General features: G+C 40.2%; 4 protein-coding genes across 10 annotated transcripts in view; 1 reads left to right on the top strand and 3 right to left on the bottom strand.

Moving 5' to 3' along the window:
* Window positions 1–3,085: 3,085 nt before the first annotated feature.
* LOC6610649 lies at window positions 3,086–3,708 on the top strand. Its single transcript, XM_032718545.1, has 3 exons — window positions 3,086–3,269; window positions 3,332–3,399; window positions 3,448–3,708. Exons 1-3 carry the CDS (start codon window positions 3,176–3,178, stop codon window positions 3,661–3,663), a joined length of 378 nt encoding a protein of 125 aa, XP_032574436.1. The 5' UTR covers window positions 3,086–3,175; the 3' UTR covers window positions 3,664–3,708.
* Window positions 3,709–7,199: 3,491 nt separating this feature from the next.
* On the bottom strand, window positions 7,200–8,741 carry LOC6610648 (lipase member H-A). Of its 2 annotated transcripts, none has more exons than XM_032718752.1 (4): window positions 8,471–8,741; window positions 7,954–8,397; window positions 7,678–7,873; window positions 7,200–7,621 (listed from the first exon to the last, which is right to left on the bottom strand). In XM_032718752.1, exons 1-4 carry the CDS (start codon window positions 8,697–8,699, stop codon window positions 7,549–7,551), a joined length of 942 nt encoding a protein of 313 aa, XP_032574643.1. In that variant the 5' UTR covers window positions 8,700–8,741; the 3' UTR covers window positions 7,200–7,548. The 2 variants fall into 2 exon arrangements, with proteins under 2 accessions (XP_032574643.1, XP_032574642.1); XM_032718751.1 differs by having other exon boundaries at window positions 7,933–8,397; window positions 8,471–8,740.
* Window positions 8,742–8,817: 76 nt separating this feature from the next.
* Window positions 8,818–11,893, bottom strand: LOC6610647 (ficolin-2). Of its 2 annotated transcripts, none has more exons than XM_032718750.1 (5): window positions 11,589–11,893; window positions 10,888–11,018; window positions 10,132–10,343; window positions 9,839–10,022; window positions 8,818–9,783 (listed from the first exon to the last, which is right to left on the bottom strand). In XM_032718750.1, exons 1-5 carry the CDS (start codon window positions 11,757–11,759, stop codon window positions 9,021–9,023), a joined length of 1,461 nt encoding a protein of 486 aa, XP_032574641.1. In that variant the 5' UTR covers window positions 11,760–11,893; the 3' UTR covers window positions 8,818–9,020. The 2 variants fall into 2 exon arrangements, with proteins under 2 accessions (XP_032574641.1, XP_002035214.1); XM_002035178.2 differs by having other exon boundaries at window positions 10,210–10,343.
* A 1,699-nt stretch (window positions 11,894–13,592) lies between these two features.
* LOC6610646 (cyclin-dependent kinase 14) overlaps window positions 13,593–17,114 on the bottom strand; it is an 88,995-nt gene continuing 85,473 nt past the window's right edge. For 4 of the 5 annotated variants that reach the window (XM_032717313.1, XM_032717316.1, XM_032717315.1 and 1 more), the window contains one exon: window positions 13,593–16,587. In XM_032717313.1, the coding sequence (XP_032573204.1) occupies window positions 16,523–16,587 (65 nt within the window). In that variant the 3' untranslated portion in view covers window positions 13,593–16,522. The remainder of the gene's footprint in view (window positions 16,588–17,114) is intronic. The other variant, XM_002035177.2, reaches the window with a different exon arrangement.

Below are 17,114 nucleotides of genomic sequence, written 5' to 3'. Positions count from 1 at the left end.
AATATACGATATACCATCCTTAGATCTTTCTGTAATCAACTTAAACATTTAAACTCTACTTACTTCCCTTTATAAGTGAAATATATATCCTTTATATCCTCCTTACTCACGTTTTTTCCAAAATTCACCTAAAAAAAACCTGTAATGTATCAATTTTGGCGCTTTTATGTCGCGATCCGATCAGTTCACCATAAATATTCAAATTGAAGGCGCACATCCTTGCAGAGTAATTGATTTTCCCGCCAGCGATATCTGCGGGATTTATGGAAGCCCCTGTTTCAGCTCTTACCTCACACAAAGATCGATGTCGAGGGTACTACCTGTTATGAGACCGGAGATTCGAGGACTCTCCCCCCGAAATTCACTGGACTCGACCGAGCAGAACTTATCGGCCAGCTCGACATGATTAATTGCCCACCGAAGACCCTCGAGATCAGTTCGTTTGAATTGTGGCCAAAATATTGTCACGCTTCGAAATCGGAATCGAAATAAAATGAAAAACACGATCTGAGAGCCTCCAAGGAAATGGTTCTCCGCTTGATTGATTCCACTTGGCGGCACTTGCCGATAAAGAAGGACAAGTTCCCAAATGATTCCGATTTATTCGGGCGGTGCATTGTCAACCTGGAGTTGTTATTTCTTCCAAGAGCGAGGGTCCCAGAGATTACGCGGCAATTTGTTTTGTCTGCGCATTTTCTGGGAAATATTTTCATAATTTCTTCGGCTTAACCTTATCGCTCGAATTTATTTGTTTGCATAATGCGAGGGTAATTGAAATCTCAGCCAGGGGAACCACCTCGAATTCCATCTAACAACTCAGGCGATCGAGATCAGAAGACTTTTAGTTAACCCGAATAATTGGGTCTCAGAAATGTGCATTCTATGCAAATGCGGCCAAGATGCAACTGCGAATGCGAATTTATGCGAATGCTAATCAAGTTAACACCAAGGCATAGTCACTGTCGTCTGACAATTTTTAAGTGCGTATCTGTGTCGCTGCAGCGGCGGCAACAATTATTAATGATTTTGCTAAATGTTACAGAAAATAATGACAGCGCGCAGTGCTGTGTGCAGCTCCACAAATTACAAATGCACACAAAATGCCTTTTGGATTTCGGATTTTGTATTTCGGTTTTCGCCTCTCGCCTTTCAACACCTCGCAGCCCACATTTCGTTGCGTTGAATGAATGATTCGACATGTTCCAAGTGGGCGGCCCGCCTGAGGGCGTGTCACTTTCAGGTGAGGGCGGGGGGCGTGGCATGGCGGAGAGCGAACAGCAGGCGGCTGATTCTTCCCGAGCTTCATGGACACTTTTTTTGACATTTAGCGCGTGCGCAAGCGCAGAAAGAAAGAGTCATGATCTAAGCATCTAACGATCTACGACACAGCGAAAAATAACTATATCATTCGCAAATCATTTTGAATTTGTAAAGAAAAAGATTCATTATATTCAAAACAAACAAATAAATGAACAATGCTTGTCACAATTGTATTCTCTTCTATTGTTTATATCCCAATAACCTTCCCGTACTATCTTAAAGATTCATCCTTTGCTGCCTAATAAAATTGACATTAGAGGTCTCGAAGCATTTTTATTGTTATTGATAGTAATAACGCCCATTATTTGCCACAATAGAGAGCTTATTACCTATTGGTTCGATCGCTTTCAATTTCTGGGCAAATAAGATTGAAAGCGTGTGTTGTTCACGACAAAAGTCATAGTGTTTTATCTGTTTATATACTTATATACTTCATAGATGCTTATACAGCTGTTAGTCACAAAAGTTCTATAGGACTTTCATTTTAGCACACTGATATTAAATTGAATAAAGTGATTAGCATTTCGAGTGATATTTTCTCCCAGTGGAGTGCTTCATTAAATTCCCGTTTCCCTGTACCACTTCAGGTGTTGGAAAGATGAGCCCCCAGTGCGGTACTCCTCCGACATCATTTCTATGATCGCGTTAATCACCTTTCAAGCCCACTCGAAGCGAAGTAGAAACGATATGGCACTTGAGAGTGGCTGGGGATCGTGGATGTTGATGGCATGGGGGCAACTTACAAAACTTACAAACGATATCATTGCTTACTCAGCAGGTTTCGGGTCGCGACTATTTTCGGGGGGTGCTAATGATGCGACTGCACAATTGAAATGAAATTAATTTTACGCGGCAATTAATTAAATCTCGGCTGTGGGCAGGCGCAGAGAAAGCCAAGGCCTCCCACACCAAAGACTTCATCATCTCCTCTAACTACGGCCAATAATAATTATTAATTGGGCTAACAAGTCCCTCGGTTTTTGGCTTTCGGATTGTGAAATCTCTCCGAACGCTTTGCCTTGGCCAAAAGCCAAAAGCCATAGACAATAAACCACTGATACACCATAAATGCGACGACGCACAAAACAATTGCACCGAAATAATACAAATTCGTGTGAAATTAAATCATAAAAGTAACAATAATCTGGCCAAACCCAGAAACCCAACAGCACACGTCAGACATCGCAGACATCGCAGACATCGGCCAGACTTCAGACATTATGCGATATTCGATATTCGGCACTGACACAGAAAGCCGAAAATTTCCATAGGATTTTCTATCGATTTTTATGGCGAATCGGAAAAGTTTATCAATGCCGAGAACTTTTCTTCGAATGCGACATGCAAATTATGAAACTTGTTTGGTGAACCCAAATTCTGGCCAAATTTCCATATAAGGGCCTGCGTTTTCTATTTGTTTACTATTCGTTTGTTGAGAAGTGCTTATAAAATGTCTTATCTATTTGTTTTCGTTTATGATGCTCTTCGTCAAACCATTTTCTGTCGATTTTTATATCCAATTGGAAAAGTTTACCAGCTCTAGAGCAAAAGCCGAGAGGTTTTGATTAGCGCCAATTCGCCCTAAACTCATTTTGTTTGGTTTTGATAAGAACTGATTTCTGGAGAAAACCAAGCAAAATCTAAGAAGATTCTTAAAATAATATCTCTACATATTAATTTTATAATTTTAAACAGCGATAACAATTTGAGAAGAACCAAGCACTTAAAGATCTTAGTGACTTAGTCGCATAAATAATATTTTGACTTTATTTCATCTGAGTGGCCTTGTTTCTAGTGCTTACAGTTTCATCAATTTGACAAACAGTCTTGAGTCTCAATTCAACGAAATTCAAAAATGAGTCCAAATTCACGGTGCCTCGCGCTTCTATTCGTTTCGTTATCCTTTCTAGCTCAGTGCCTAATCGACAGTTACAGAAATCCAAAGGAGTGTAAGTTTTGAGTTAGAAACAAAAATGGATTACTATATTGTAAGTTAACGTGTTTTAAGCAGCCGTTCTGGCCACTCGCTGTCAAGAAATTCAAAAGATCCAAGACGATTTTGTGCATCTGGCAGATAATGTAAGCTAGACTCTAAGGTCATTTTATTACTTTTTAATCCCCCGAAAGTGCTCCATAGAGAAACTGATGGCGAACGACTCCCAGGAGTATCTGCAGTTCAGTTGTCATGTGGATGATCTGCCAGAGGGCTACGAGAGGAGACTGAAGCCCGTCGACTATGGCCGGAGTTTCTTCCTCAACCAGCGGATGCCGAAGCCTTTGAAGCGCCAGTGGAATTTCCGAGTGCCCACAGACGCCGTGAATGGACTCAGTCTGCTGTCTTGATTGATTCGACTCCACTAGACTGATAAAGAAAATGTCAGAAATGAGCTTATCACTTTGATTTTGGAGGGGAAAATGCTTGACCACCGGCGGATTTCAATTAATCCGGGGGTCAGCATAGAAGGAGCCGCTACCGAATGATCGGTAATGATCCCGGGGCCTTTGTCTTTAATGAGCTTATCCATCATCGCGGTCACAGCTCCCAGCGTCTTTAACTCATCTGTCACAGGGCTAATAGGTTTCATTAGTCATCTCCAATCGTCCGGTTTATCAGCTGCTTTTTTCTCTCATTTTTTCTGGTCATTTCTCAGAGTCTCTGAGCCACAAAAAATGTATTTTCAGTTTTGGTTTTTGCCTCAGTTTGGCTTCATACCTTTATCCCCTTTTCGATTCGTTTGGGGTTTGCGTGTCGACAGCAATTTTCACCTTAATTATTTTTGGTGGCAGGAGTCGTCGGGTGGCCGAGGATGTGTCCAGCACGCGCTAATGTTTAATATCCGCCAGGATAATGGAATGGGTGGCCGCCAGAGGGAGAGAAATGGAGAAGAGTCGGTTGGGAACACCGAAGAAGACACCCAGTCCAAAACCAGACCAGACAGTTATGCAAATTTCCAACATTATTTGTATATTAAAGGGAGAACAAAACCTCCGTCGCCATAATGATGAACCAAGGGAATACCTTATGACGTCTGAAAGTTCGTGGAAAATTTTCAAAAATTTACTTACGCAAATGTAACGATACGCCAATGTGTTAAGACAATAAATATAAACCATAAATATCTAAAAAATATTCAAATTTTTTATATAGTTCAATAAATTGGCGCCGTAAGGGCAAATTGATTTTGATATATGGCGAAAAAAATAACAATAAATCGGTATTTGAATATTCATAAAAGCAAATGCGTAAATACTATTAGATATTTAAATAATAAAGTAGAAAAATGTACTCCAAAAACCTTGAAAAATTATTTTGAATTAGTGATATACATATATTAGCTCATTGGTTTTTACAAATTTCCTTTATACTAACAGGTAAATACGCTTAAAACATATAGCAATCCAGATACTCCCCGAAAGTCAAAAAGTATCTGTAAAACGAAGCGAAGCGTGTGCTCGTAAATTATAGTGGCCACACACAGATACAGCACACACTTACACTACAACCACCAGGATGTCAGCTCGATGTTCCTCTGTGTTTGTTTGCCCATTTGGGCCATCGTCCTTTCGTGTCCTGGCTGTCTAACATTGTTCGTTCATTGTCTTGCCAATGCCTGTTTTTTTGAGAGGTGGCAAGCTGGAAAATGGGAAAATGGGGACTGGGGTTTTCCTTTCTGTTTGCCATTAAATATTGGCGCCATTGTAGCCCCTCTCCGCGACTCCTTGCATATCCTGGCCGCGCTCCATTTCCCCTCCTCGGCAGCCATAAAATGTTCAATTAGTTAATGAAAAATTTTCCAATTGGAAAACATTCGAGTTCAACTAACGACGTTGCATGCAGGGGAGGCGCTGCAGAGGGATAAGGATGTGGATAAGGTGGGGGTCTTTCGCCTTTGTAGAATATGCCTTCAGGTCGGAAATTTATGCATGTGATTTATGCACAACAACGATTGCCAATTACAATATCATTTCTCTTCTTGTCTCCTCGGCTTTGTGTTTGCATTTGTTCATTTTGTCTTGCCTCTGGGTTCCTTTTTTTCCACCTTTTTTACCTGTATCTTTGGGCGAGTGTCCGTGTGTGGGATGCCATTAAGAAATGTGTCAAAACATGTGAGGAATTATATAAGTTAAAACACGACAGCGCAGGGGTTAAACATACAGAACAGACAGGCTGAAAGGATAATAAGCTGGCGCACGAAAAAATGTATTTTTATATAAGCATGCAGTTTTTTAGCTCGCTGATGAATTTATAAAATAACCAAGTCGTTGGTCTAATTATAAAACTTATTAAATTCATTATTAGAGATTATGTTTTTAGTTTTCAAACTAATGAAGTTAAACACTACTTCTCCTTCTCCCCCCGAGAGCAGTTCCCGAGCTCATATTGCATATGAATTAGAGCGGAACATTGCTCATTGGCATGTACCCTCTCAAGGGCCCTCTTGGCCCCCTTAACCCCGCTTAACCGGAGACGACCCCCACCCACAAGGCACCCAACCATTCAGCCATCGCCAGAATCAAAAGTCAACAACTCTCGCTTTGTTTTACTTTCCCAGCAAACAGAAATTAAAGCCAGAGAAAAAAGCAAAACGAGTGGCGGACAGGAAAAGCCAACGCATGACACAAATTTCAGGAAGGGAAGGTGGTGGTGAACAGAACAAAAAGCGGACTGCCGAGGAAATGGGGAAAATGCGTCAAGGGAAATGATGGAAATATTGAGAACGCATATGAGAAGAGCAAAAACCCAAAAAAATAGAAAAAAAAATAGTCCAGACTTTGGCGCGCGGCACTCGGTAAACAAAGAAATAACGTTCAGGAAACAGAAACGGAAAACAGAAACTCGCTGGTTGACCGAGCATCAATAGAGCGGCTAACTTGCTGAATTTTCACCATGGAAAAGCTGGGGAAAAACAAAGCATAAGCTTGGCACCAAATGCGCGAGTTTCCTGTGCAGGGCGGCTAATGGAGCCTGAAATCGATTTGCGGCACGATACAATGATCTATGATCGACTTAAATGAAGGGTGATCCCCGACCACTAACCACCGAGACACCGGGAACACTTGATCCAACTGCAGCACCTGTGCCACCCACCTTCAGCTTGCTTTCTCGGTGGATTTCCGATCGACAGCCAGCTGTTGCCATCTCGAAATCCCCAAATTTACAGCATTCCAACTCCTTTTAGTAGCATTTGCCTCTTAACCGGGAATTTACGATCGTTGCCTTTGTTTACTCAGTCTCGTTGGTGCTCTTCTTATTGGCTCCACCTTCTACACACTCGCCTCACGCATTCTGAACACTGAGAGAAAATTATTAAATTACGATTTTTCAAGGGTTTGTAAAAATATTTAACATATTTAACCATTGTTTGTAAATTGAACTCGCAACCTAAAGCATTAATTATATGTTTAATCCCGCCTATGATTTATGCGTATGTTTTCTCAGTGTAGTTGGCCTCTGGCGACGCAGAGGAAAGAAGCACCACTGAACCACTGAATCGCCAAGCCACCGCACCACCGAAGCCGAGGTGTCAAGTGTTTTGCCTTATCTTATGCGGTTGCTTCCTCTTGTTTGTAGGCCAACAACTCCTCTGCAAGTTAGGATCCCCGATCCAAGAGGAGGAAGCCCGAGACCGCCAACGTGTCTGCCTCTCGAATTGCGTCAAAAATTATCGCCATTAAATGTAGATGAGCGTTTAGTTGTAAAGTTATTGGCCCATAAATAACCCCCGAGTCCGCAGTCATCCGCAGCATCCAGGTATCCGAAGAATCCGAAGAGGGGCACTGTTTGTTCTCTTCATTCATAAAATGAATGTGATTTATGAGCCGTTGCGCTTGCGGAACTTTTGATTGCAGGTTCTAATAAGGATGACGGTCGCAGCTAATTGAAATTCATTTGCTGATTGAGCAGGAATTTAGTAAAATAAAAGATGAGTAGCTCATTTGGAGGGTGAGGGAGTTTTTACAAGACTAAATTTATGTGATGGAAAGGCTTAAGCTATCGTATGTCTCCTTAACGTAATAAAGTTGCATTAACAAAATTCAAAAACTATAGTTTTTCGCTTAAAGCTTATGAATTAATTTGAAATGATTATGGGTTTTAGGAATTATGATAAAGTATATTCTTTGTAGAATGTGGGTCAATATAGGTGGTTAGGTGGCGCCATCTATTTCTGAAGCAATACATGTCTTCGGGCTTTAGGCGCCATCTATCCATAAGTGCGACAAGTAAAATCAGAAATGCGAGTTCCTGCCCTGGCCGTAAGGTGGCGCACCATTAGTTTCCAAATAATAGTACAAGGTGGCGCTAGTGAAATATTGTTGAGAAAATTTGTGGTTATTGTTACAAAAACTAATACTAACCTGCGGTTAACATGTTCGCCCATAAAAACAGTTTGATATTCACTTGTGTTTGTATTAGTTTTTGATTTTTTCCTTAAGCAGTCCTCAACACGCCGACTTTTAATGGCCGTCAAACTGCAAGAAACCGCTGGAAAATTCTCAGGCATTCCAATTGATTCAGCATAGAACATGACTGCTCGATTGTGACTGCAACTATCTAATTAAAAATATACAAAATATCAAAAACAATAAATAAGAAAATACAATCGAGCTTACAAGCCTCGTGGAGTAGCTTACTGGCAGCAACAACATCCACATTTTCACAACCTGGCTGTGGAGCCAGTCCAAAATTTGGATAGAAGTCCACAGTTCCTCGCGGTCGAATATCCCCAAACAAAGGATAGTCCGTGTGAATCACATCCACGAATTGAGCGGCATTCGAGTGCAAGCTGTCATCAGATCGACTTGAAAAGAAGGGAAGAGCCGGATCCAGACCCGTAACTCTGCCCAAAGATCCATTGAAATAACGTCCAATTCGTCCTGCGATATGAGCTCCCAAGCTGTGTCCTATGACATGGACTCCTTCTAAGGAGATCCCATGGCGCTGAAGGAATTCCTCCAATAATTTGGCTAGAATCCGAGCTACCTTCTTCACAGCCAATCGCGAGCTGGGATAATCTAAATTGGCCACAGGACCCCAGTCAGCCACCAAAACATTGTCATATCCCTGAGCAGTATAGGCTTCGGAATTGTTGTATTCAAAAAGAAGTAAGATATCTATCGGTTATGAGAAATTTGCTCTCCAAATTCTCACCATTTCTCAGAGGCATTATAGAGCCATGGGTGCGGGATCCCAGGTAACCGTGCACAATCAACTTGACAGATTCCACAGACGACAACTGATCCACATTCTCCAGGGAAACATCCGCTGATGGTTTAAGGTAGTAAATTGTACTCTGATTAAGTAAAGAATCGAGCAGAGCGGCATGCAGTCCCAGAAATTGACAGAGAATTGGTACCAGACATAAGCTGGTCTTGGCCATGTCTAAGGTTCTAATCCACAGTAAACCCACTCGAATAACTAGAGATTCCATCGAAACCCCACCTATTTATACCCAAAATATAGCATGCGTTCCGCTAATCGACCGATTAGGTGAAATCTTCCAGAGATGACGTACTCTCAGGCGAGTACTCGTAAATTTACTGTATTATCTAGGTATTAAGTAATTTTCCATAAATATTACACACACACGCACAGAGAGATTCAAAGCTTAAGCTAGGGTTAAAATGCAAGCAATCGATTGTGGGTTATCCCTGATTTCGGAGATGGCAGTTGGATATGGATAGATGTTCTTCTAGATATCCTATCGCCTGGCATCATCTGATCCTTCGGAAATGGGACGAATCATCCAACGAACCCGTTTCAGCGAATTCTGCCCAGAAAAGGTGTCCCACCAGACCCCAGTTTCTCCAGCTTGGTTCTGTGTGGTATATTCGCCGAATAAGTTGCTCTTTGCGCAGTTGTTAAACCAGCCAGCTCCCTTGTGTCTCAGCGCGCAATTGCACTCCAGGCAGTTGTCATTATCCTGATCCACAGTGCTGAACTTAGCTCCAGCATGATAGGACAATGAATCTCCAGCTGAAGGAGTCAAATTATCCTGGAATTTTCCCAGCAAAACGAGGGGATATAGTTCCTTTTCGCTGCCAATGGCAAACAACGAATATCCCGCATACGCCACGTTGCCCGAGAAGTCCTCCATCACAATCCGCAGTTCGTGCAGGGCCGATGAAGTGAGGGCATGCAGTTTGTTGAGACCAATAAAGAAGTCCCCAGCCAAATTGCCAAAGCCATCGCGATAATCCAGCCAGCCGCGTTCGAAGTTCACATCATCGGAGGTGCGTCTCAAAATAACAGTCCAATCCTCATCGCAGGATACGTAGAAGGATTCCGATTCGGGTGTGAGCTGGACTTTCAGAATTCCGTGGTTAGCAAGGAAGGAATAGGAGCAACTATTGGGCAACTGACGTGTAGCCGTTGGTCCATTCAATCCAGTTGGGCCATAGAAGATTGGCTGCTGACTTGGTGTCGACCTCAATCCTTTACCCTGAATCAAACGGCTTTGGCGCCTGAAAGATATAAGTTCCAGTTAAATTACAATATGAATTACTCAAATATTATCACCTAATGGCCCGCGAAAGATTGGCCACTTCAACCTGCACAGATCTGACACTGAGGGCAGTAGAAGCCAAAAGAGTGGCCAAGGCATCCAGGCGACTTGATAAATTCAAGTTGGATTCATTAAATGTACCTACTCCAGAGCTGGGATAATGTTCCTGCGAAACGTCACGTACAGTGCGCGAGATATCTGCCGATAAGGAAATAAGTTTATAAAAATGTGATCTTCAAAGTGGACTGGGCAACCAGAGAGACAAACACAATAAAACAGCACAACATCGACATTTCTAGTATGTTACCCTTCATCTTTTTGCGATTTCTTAGCTTGTGTTTTAGCTCCCTGACATTCCGGGGACCGAAAACCTGATCGGTTTCACCTTTAAGCTCGTCTAGAGTGTTCCTCGAAAGCCGATGGATGTGCTCAAAACTGTCCAGTCGCTGCAGGAAGTCCAATTGCTGGGCCTTCATCGATTCCATGCGGGCCGAACTGCTTTCCACCAGCTGATCCAATCTAAAAAATTGTATATAAATAGTTAATAAATAGAAAACGATAAAGAAGCCCTCACTGCCTTCGAAATGGCCCACTTAGACGATTTTCCTTGGGTTCAGAAAATGATAAAGCTCTAAATATATTTTTGTTTGTATTGTTTCGCTTGCTAATCAGCTTGAGCTTGCCACTTGCAGATTTCCGTTTTCAAACGATCGTAAGAAATAACCGATTAAAGTCAGCAAAGAAAAAAATATATTAACCAAACAAGCAAAACGATGAGATACAATCTATAAACACTCCCCGGCTGCGTGTGAAAATCACCAGCGAATTTCTGCGAAACCATAACAATAAATTTGACCCAAAAAGCAAGAGCAGGTGCTACCCAACGATTACTTGATCAAAGAAATATAATTATATTGGCAAAGAATTGCACATCATTAAGGGGTTAATTCCTCTGCCAAATAAGTCGCAGTGTCACACAAAAGTTTCCGAAGATGCGCGGTTTTTGCTCTACCGGTTTTACGAAAATATTTCATATGATCGTCTATGTCAAACCAGTTCTCACTTCTTATCGATGACTTCCAGGCGGTGGCGCTGGTCCTCGTCCAAGGTCACCAAGATGCCAACGCGATCGTGCAGATTGGTCATCATCTCCTTGTAGTCGCATCTGGGAGCACTTGTGGGGGTCGCAATGCTCTGGAGAATGGCAGTATAAACAAAAAGAAGGGAGACGCGACATTAAGCAAATACGAGGCCAGCGCATTGAACTTGTTCTGGCCAAAATGAAACCTGCTGGCCAAAAGTCAGCAGCCAGTCGGCAAGTTTTAAATTCACATTACAGTGGGCGATCGAGAGAACAAACACACAGTATGCCAAATGGGTGCATTTCAAACAAAGGGATAATTTATTTTATGTTTCTTGTATTTAATTAAGTAACCTAAGTATTTAATTGTTCAAAGCTTTTGGCTCAAATATTTTATATATTTATCTCTTCTCTTTTTCAGCTGTTTTGTCGTTTTACCATATGATATTTATAGCGTTTGTTTTGTTTTTTATTATAGACAGCATTCCAAATTTACCAATCGCGAGACTCCGATGAATCACTAAGTGATACTGAATTTTACTAAACGAATGTTTTTATATTTAACACCATTAAGTTATTTTTGATGTTCAAAACTAATTAATTGTAGTATAATTTTTAATTACAATTTTGCAAGTTAGGTTTTTGTTCTTTCGATCGTCTGCTGTGTTTTCACTGTAACGCACTCGGAAGTTGTTGGGCATGCGCGACCGCGTTTGGTTGCTTCGCAGGTTACGAGGTGGGAGTGGTGGTGCCTGGGTGACTCCGGGTACTTCCAGCACGGAGCCAGTGCCAAAACCGCAGATCGCAGCCAGCACCATGACAATGGCCATGGCTGCTAATTGGGGCCTCATCATGTCACTTTGTTTACGCGTCGCTCAAAGCAAACGAATCACTGGCAATCAATCGAGAATTTTACACCTATCCTTGGTTCCACGCAAGATCCAAGGATCTTGGAAAATCCGAGATCAATACGTCCGTTCCGGTTGAAGTTTGCGAAGAAACTGAGCGTATATGAAGACCCAGCTCTTGGAGAGGAGCTTTTCTCGTAGAAAAGCTTTCGTGAGATGCTCGAAGTTTATGTTTTTCGAGGGATGGTCTTTGTTTATGCACATCTGTCTAGAAGACTGCGAAAAAACCCCGCGGCGTTTTGGACTTTTTTGGCCTGTCAATCAATTGGTTGTCTGTCTACTCGGCACGCTGATCAGTCCAAAATAATTTGCAACGGCTTGTCGAGAACTATGAACACGAGCTGAGAGAATTATTAATTGACTATTCAAAAAAGGGGGATGGAATCACCACTAAGAGCTACTAGTCTTGTGCTTAACTATAGCTTTTAGTTCTGGTATCATTATAATGCTAATTAGTTAGTAAAGTGCTTAAGCCCAAGATTAAATGTGGCATCGTTAGGCCATATGTTCAGTCTTTGTTTAGTAGTGATTACTTCAAAAATCATTAAAGACTTCTTCTTTTCTGTATTCTTCAAGCCACCGATATTGGATTGGAAAAATGAACACTGTTTAAAAACCAAATGTCAGCAACTACATATACAAACACTAACACTTTATGCAATTATTTAGATATTTTATTGAACAAGCTATTTTCGACGATCTATTACTTTGTCTTAAATGTGGCCAAGTGCGTAATATGCCGTAACTGGCTGTAAACCCACATCTGAGGAGCTTCTCGCCTTAAGTCATCTATGCTAATTGCTAGATAATTTTATGCAACTGAAACTATAGCTAAAATTCCCTACGTAGTTTGCATGCCAATGATATGCAAAACCCATTCACTGGTCGTTTGGTTAAGCCTGCCTCAACTAGGCGTCATTTCCATATATTAAACGACATATATTGGCCGATATGAAAGGGCTAACCTTAGCAAGCGATGAGTAATCATGAGGTGGGGAATGCATGCCAAATGTCGTGGTTTCCCCGATACGTTGACATTATATTTATAGAACTTATATGCGTTTCGTTTTTATTTATATGTATTTTGGCCTTAGCCGTCATCTGTTGGATATAATGCAAGACTCACGAACAGAATAAATATGGATGCAATGGCATTTTTCATGCGGCTTAACAACTTGTTCACGAGATTACCTTTGATTTTCCGTTGTTGTTCCGCTTATGTCATCTGTAATTGTTTTGCTCAATTACAATGGTGATGGGTTTTATGGACTTCTGAAGGTTTACAGCTGCATCCAGCTTGGTCATTGGATGTTGAACGTAGGAAACCTTTTCCTCTGCCCAGCTGCAGATGAATCGTGCCGAGATGCTCGCCTGCAGATACCAAAAGTCAGGCCCAAAGCTCATCCAACTCTATTTGTGGCCAAGATGAATTGCCGGAATGATGACGCAACCGGCCGTTGGGTGGCAAAAAAGTCGGAGGAGAAATAAGTTTCTTAATATCATGTATATTGTTCGCGGTTTGCCCGAAAAAAGAGTTGTGTCATTTACATAATTAATGCCTTTGGATCCCATGCCTGCCACCCATTTTGCCCCTCCTACATCATCATTTCGGCGACTTGTCATCCTCTGAATTATTTCAATTGCTCGAAATGGGGCTGAGTAAATTTCAAAGCTTGCCAACATTTCAAGCAATCAAAAATTATTGTCTATATTGCTATTTATGGGCAGAGAACTAGCCCATAAATCAGTCGGATATTCTTGGAAAATAAACAGCACTCATTACTTTTCATTGGCCTTGGCCGCTTTTTATTTAATATTAAATTATTGTACAGGTTGAACTTATTCAAATTGTATTTAGTTGCCATCCATTTGTTAAATAATAAACATTCAATATTTATCCACTTTAAATATACCCATCGTGTCTGTTACTCTTGCCGAATATTGTTTTGTTCGTCTTTCGTTACTTAGAAATCAACTACAAATATTTACAAAATTTTCATTCTTATTTGTGGGGGTTTGTGGGCCGCACCCAGTTTTTCGTTTAACTATACAAAAATGCTTACGAGGTAAACATAAAAATTGCATGCTCCATCTAAACTATCGCCTATCTGCATCGAAAGTTCGTAATTTGTGTTAATAGATTTATTTTGTTTTTAACAAAGGTACATTAAATATATTTACGACAAATTCAATGCATTAAAAATATTTAAGTTTCTCATCGTTCCACCCCTCTAGTTAATTGTTTTTACCTTTCGTTCCCGGGGTTCCGAGGGATGGATTGCCCCGCGCTTAGCTACTATATAGAGTACGATCCGCTAAAAACATTCTTAGTTATTTACTCGTTTCGATTACGTTAGGGATTAGCTTAGTTTTCTCCATTATCATTTGCCTGCCTGCTCTTCTCCAATGTTGTGCAAAATAATCAATTAGAGTTGTCTCGGAAAATGCACCGAAAATCATTTGCGTTTGCCTGATAAAATTGCATTTAACGGAAACGGAAACGATAACGAAAACCAGTTCAATCTTCGCTAATTTCGTTCGATTCGATTTGTTCCATTGGCTCATTGGCTTATAAACTATGGACGTAACCTTCGGGATGGGAAAAGTGCAAAAGTGCGTTGCCATGCTTCGTTACCTTTTGTGTTGCGATCCAATAATTAATTGGGTAAAATTCGCAGAGAACCAAAAATAGCGGAATGCATATGATAAACATACTCTTCGCCAAATTTCGAGTGCGTGCAAAATTTCGTTTCACTTTAATGTACTGCTCTTCTTGGCTAGCAAACAATTCTAAACAATTTTGCTGGCCAGCTGCTACGTTTGTTTTCTAAAGTGCCTAATTCTTTATCTTTATTAAGTTTTTGTTTACTTTGTGTTGTGTTTACCTTGCTGTAGTGTATTTCAGTGTGTGTTTTTGCATACTTTTTTCATAAATCACAGAAAAAGTTTATTCATTTGAAATATTTGGTTTTCCATTCGCCATTGTTTAAATTTGACTTTTACTTTAGCTACAAAATATCTGGTTTCGGAGCGCTATTAAAACGTGGCCCAAATCGAGTTTTGTTCGAGTTATTTAAGTATCAACTAACTTAACGGGCTTGATATCTCCTTATAATGATGTCTTAATCAGAGAATCTTAGCAATTTGATTGCCTACAACTCAAATTGGCTCGTCTTTCTCATAGATTTTTACGATATTCATAATATATTTTGTTCTACGCTTTAGTTTCCTCTACTCAAATCGTTTTTGATTCATTTACTTGTATCAAAACCATGTGAAGTGTCTTTGATTTCAATTTGCACATTTGTTAGCTCTCATTTGAACTTCTCTTTAAGATTTGTGGAACCCGAACACGGCGGGCGTCCTCTCGTTTTGGCCAAATACGGTACGTTTCTTAGATTATGGAAATGGATTGGGCTTGGTTTCGATACTTCGCGCTACGAACTCTATGTAAAATACTTGGTTAGGTTACTTTAGTGTTTAGTTGATGGCTATTTTATCTCGAATTTACTTTTGGTTGATTGCTAAAAATTTGATTCTACTATTTTGCGTTCTTTGCTTTGCTCTTTGTTAAATTGTTTATCTATTCGCTTAAGTTTGCATCAAAAATGTTATGATTTATGATCCGTCAGCCTTCCTCCCGACCTTTGATTTTTGACTAAATTTTTCTAGGAATTCAATCATCATCCGCACGTCAGCAAATCTGTGAAAATAACCAAAAACTTAGGTAATAAAAAGATACAAAACGAAATCAGCAAACATAAATGGTATAAATGGTTTAAATTTATTGTTTTACATATCGTTAAAAATTGATTTACTTGCTTTTTACATAAATTCATTTAACAGTTATAAAATTATCACTTAAACAGCGCGGCGAACTGATATATTTTATAATGACAAAGGAAACGTTACAAAATCATGCAATCCAACAAATTAAAGGAGCTGTGAGCAGAACTAAATAAGTCTTAATTTGAAAAAGTCGATAATTTTAAGTTGAGTAATTGCTTGGAAATAATCATAGATTTTTTGAGCACATCATTTGATTAATTGTTTCGTTTTTTAGGCGCGTTGCCGTTTATTCATTAATTTTTATTAATTTCACTCTATTAAAGCAGTAACCAATTGAATTTATATTTGCAATTTTAATAAACACTCTGCAGTCGAACATTCGCGTTGAAAATATCGAATAAAAACTAAAGAAAAAAAGTAAACGAAATACACACGAGCATATCAAACATGATGATGAAAATATTGCGTAATCCACAGAGGCAATTCACTCACTAAAAGCTACCATTAAATGTACATTTTTGTTAGCTTACAAAAGAATACAGAAAAACGTGTCTGCGCTTTGACTAAACTGAGTATCCTTTTCGACGCGGCTGCAGGATGGCGAGAAATCTAATGAAATCTAAGCTAACATTAAGCAATTTGACTGAAAATAAAATGCTGCCGTTGGTGCCGTGTCTTCTGCTAAACTCCCTCAGCTAACTCACTGCGAAATCGAACTAATAACTAAAAAGTATCATAGAATTATAGTACAAAACTTCTGCGCGGGCGAGAAGTTCCTCTTGCATTATATATGGCTGTCGATTGCTGGATGATGCGATAGGTTGATTGACAGATTGATAGTCCAGGAGGATGTTGATTGGGTGATTAGGATCCTAACAGTAGAAACGTACGCCATCCACAGAGAGGACTTGCTTTAATTTTCATTTATTCTGTCGATTTGGCTCCGTGTAAAGCTGCACGCCTTCCACGGTGAAAATTGAGGTTTCTGTTTTTGGGGCGAAAGAGAAACGGACATTGGTAATTAGTGAAAAATAATAAAATAATATTTGTAATTAAAAAGTTTGAGTTATGAAACATGCTGAACTCTGACCATGACATAATTTAATTTACGGCCATCGATGAGCGACAATTAAAATTGCCATTGGCGAAATTACATTTTCCAGCCGCACATGATACACTCACACAATTGCCAGGCAACCTAACCACGTACAAAAGTCACACGGATGAGTACAGTAGTCGCTCTAATGAGTGAACACTGTGTAATGAGAATGGTTGGGTAGTAATATTGAGTCCACATATATTACTGAATTGTAACACACATATTGCAAGAATTTCTCTTTCAATAACAACTCGTTTAAGTTCCTTCGAAGCTTCCTAAAGCAATGCTTACTGTATTAGAGTTCGTAGTACACAGAGTGTATGCGAACCTAAGCCACAAAACCGCACACGGGGTGTGATGACCTTTCCTGGCCATGATAAATGAAGCGCATTAGTTACGTTTTAATTGATTCT

The sequence above is a fragment of the Drosophila sechellia genome, chromosome 3L, assembly GCF_004382195.2.
Source record: "Drosophila sechellia strain sech25 chromosome 3L, ASM438219v1, whole genome shotgun sequence".
In the NCBI taxonomy this organism is placed as follows: domain Eukaryota; kingdom Metazoa; phylum Arthropoda; class Insecta; order Diptera; family Drosophilidae; genus Drosophila; species Drosophila sechellia.
The sequence above is the reverse complement of the archived record's forward strand: the minus strand, read 5'-3'. Positions and strand labels throughout refer to the sequence as shown.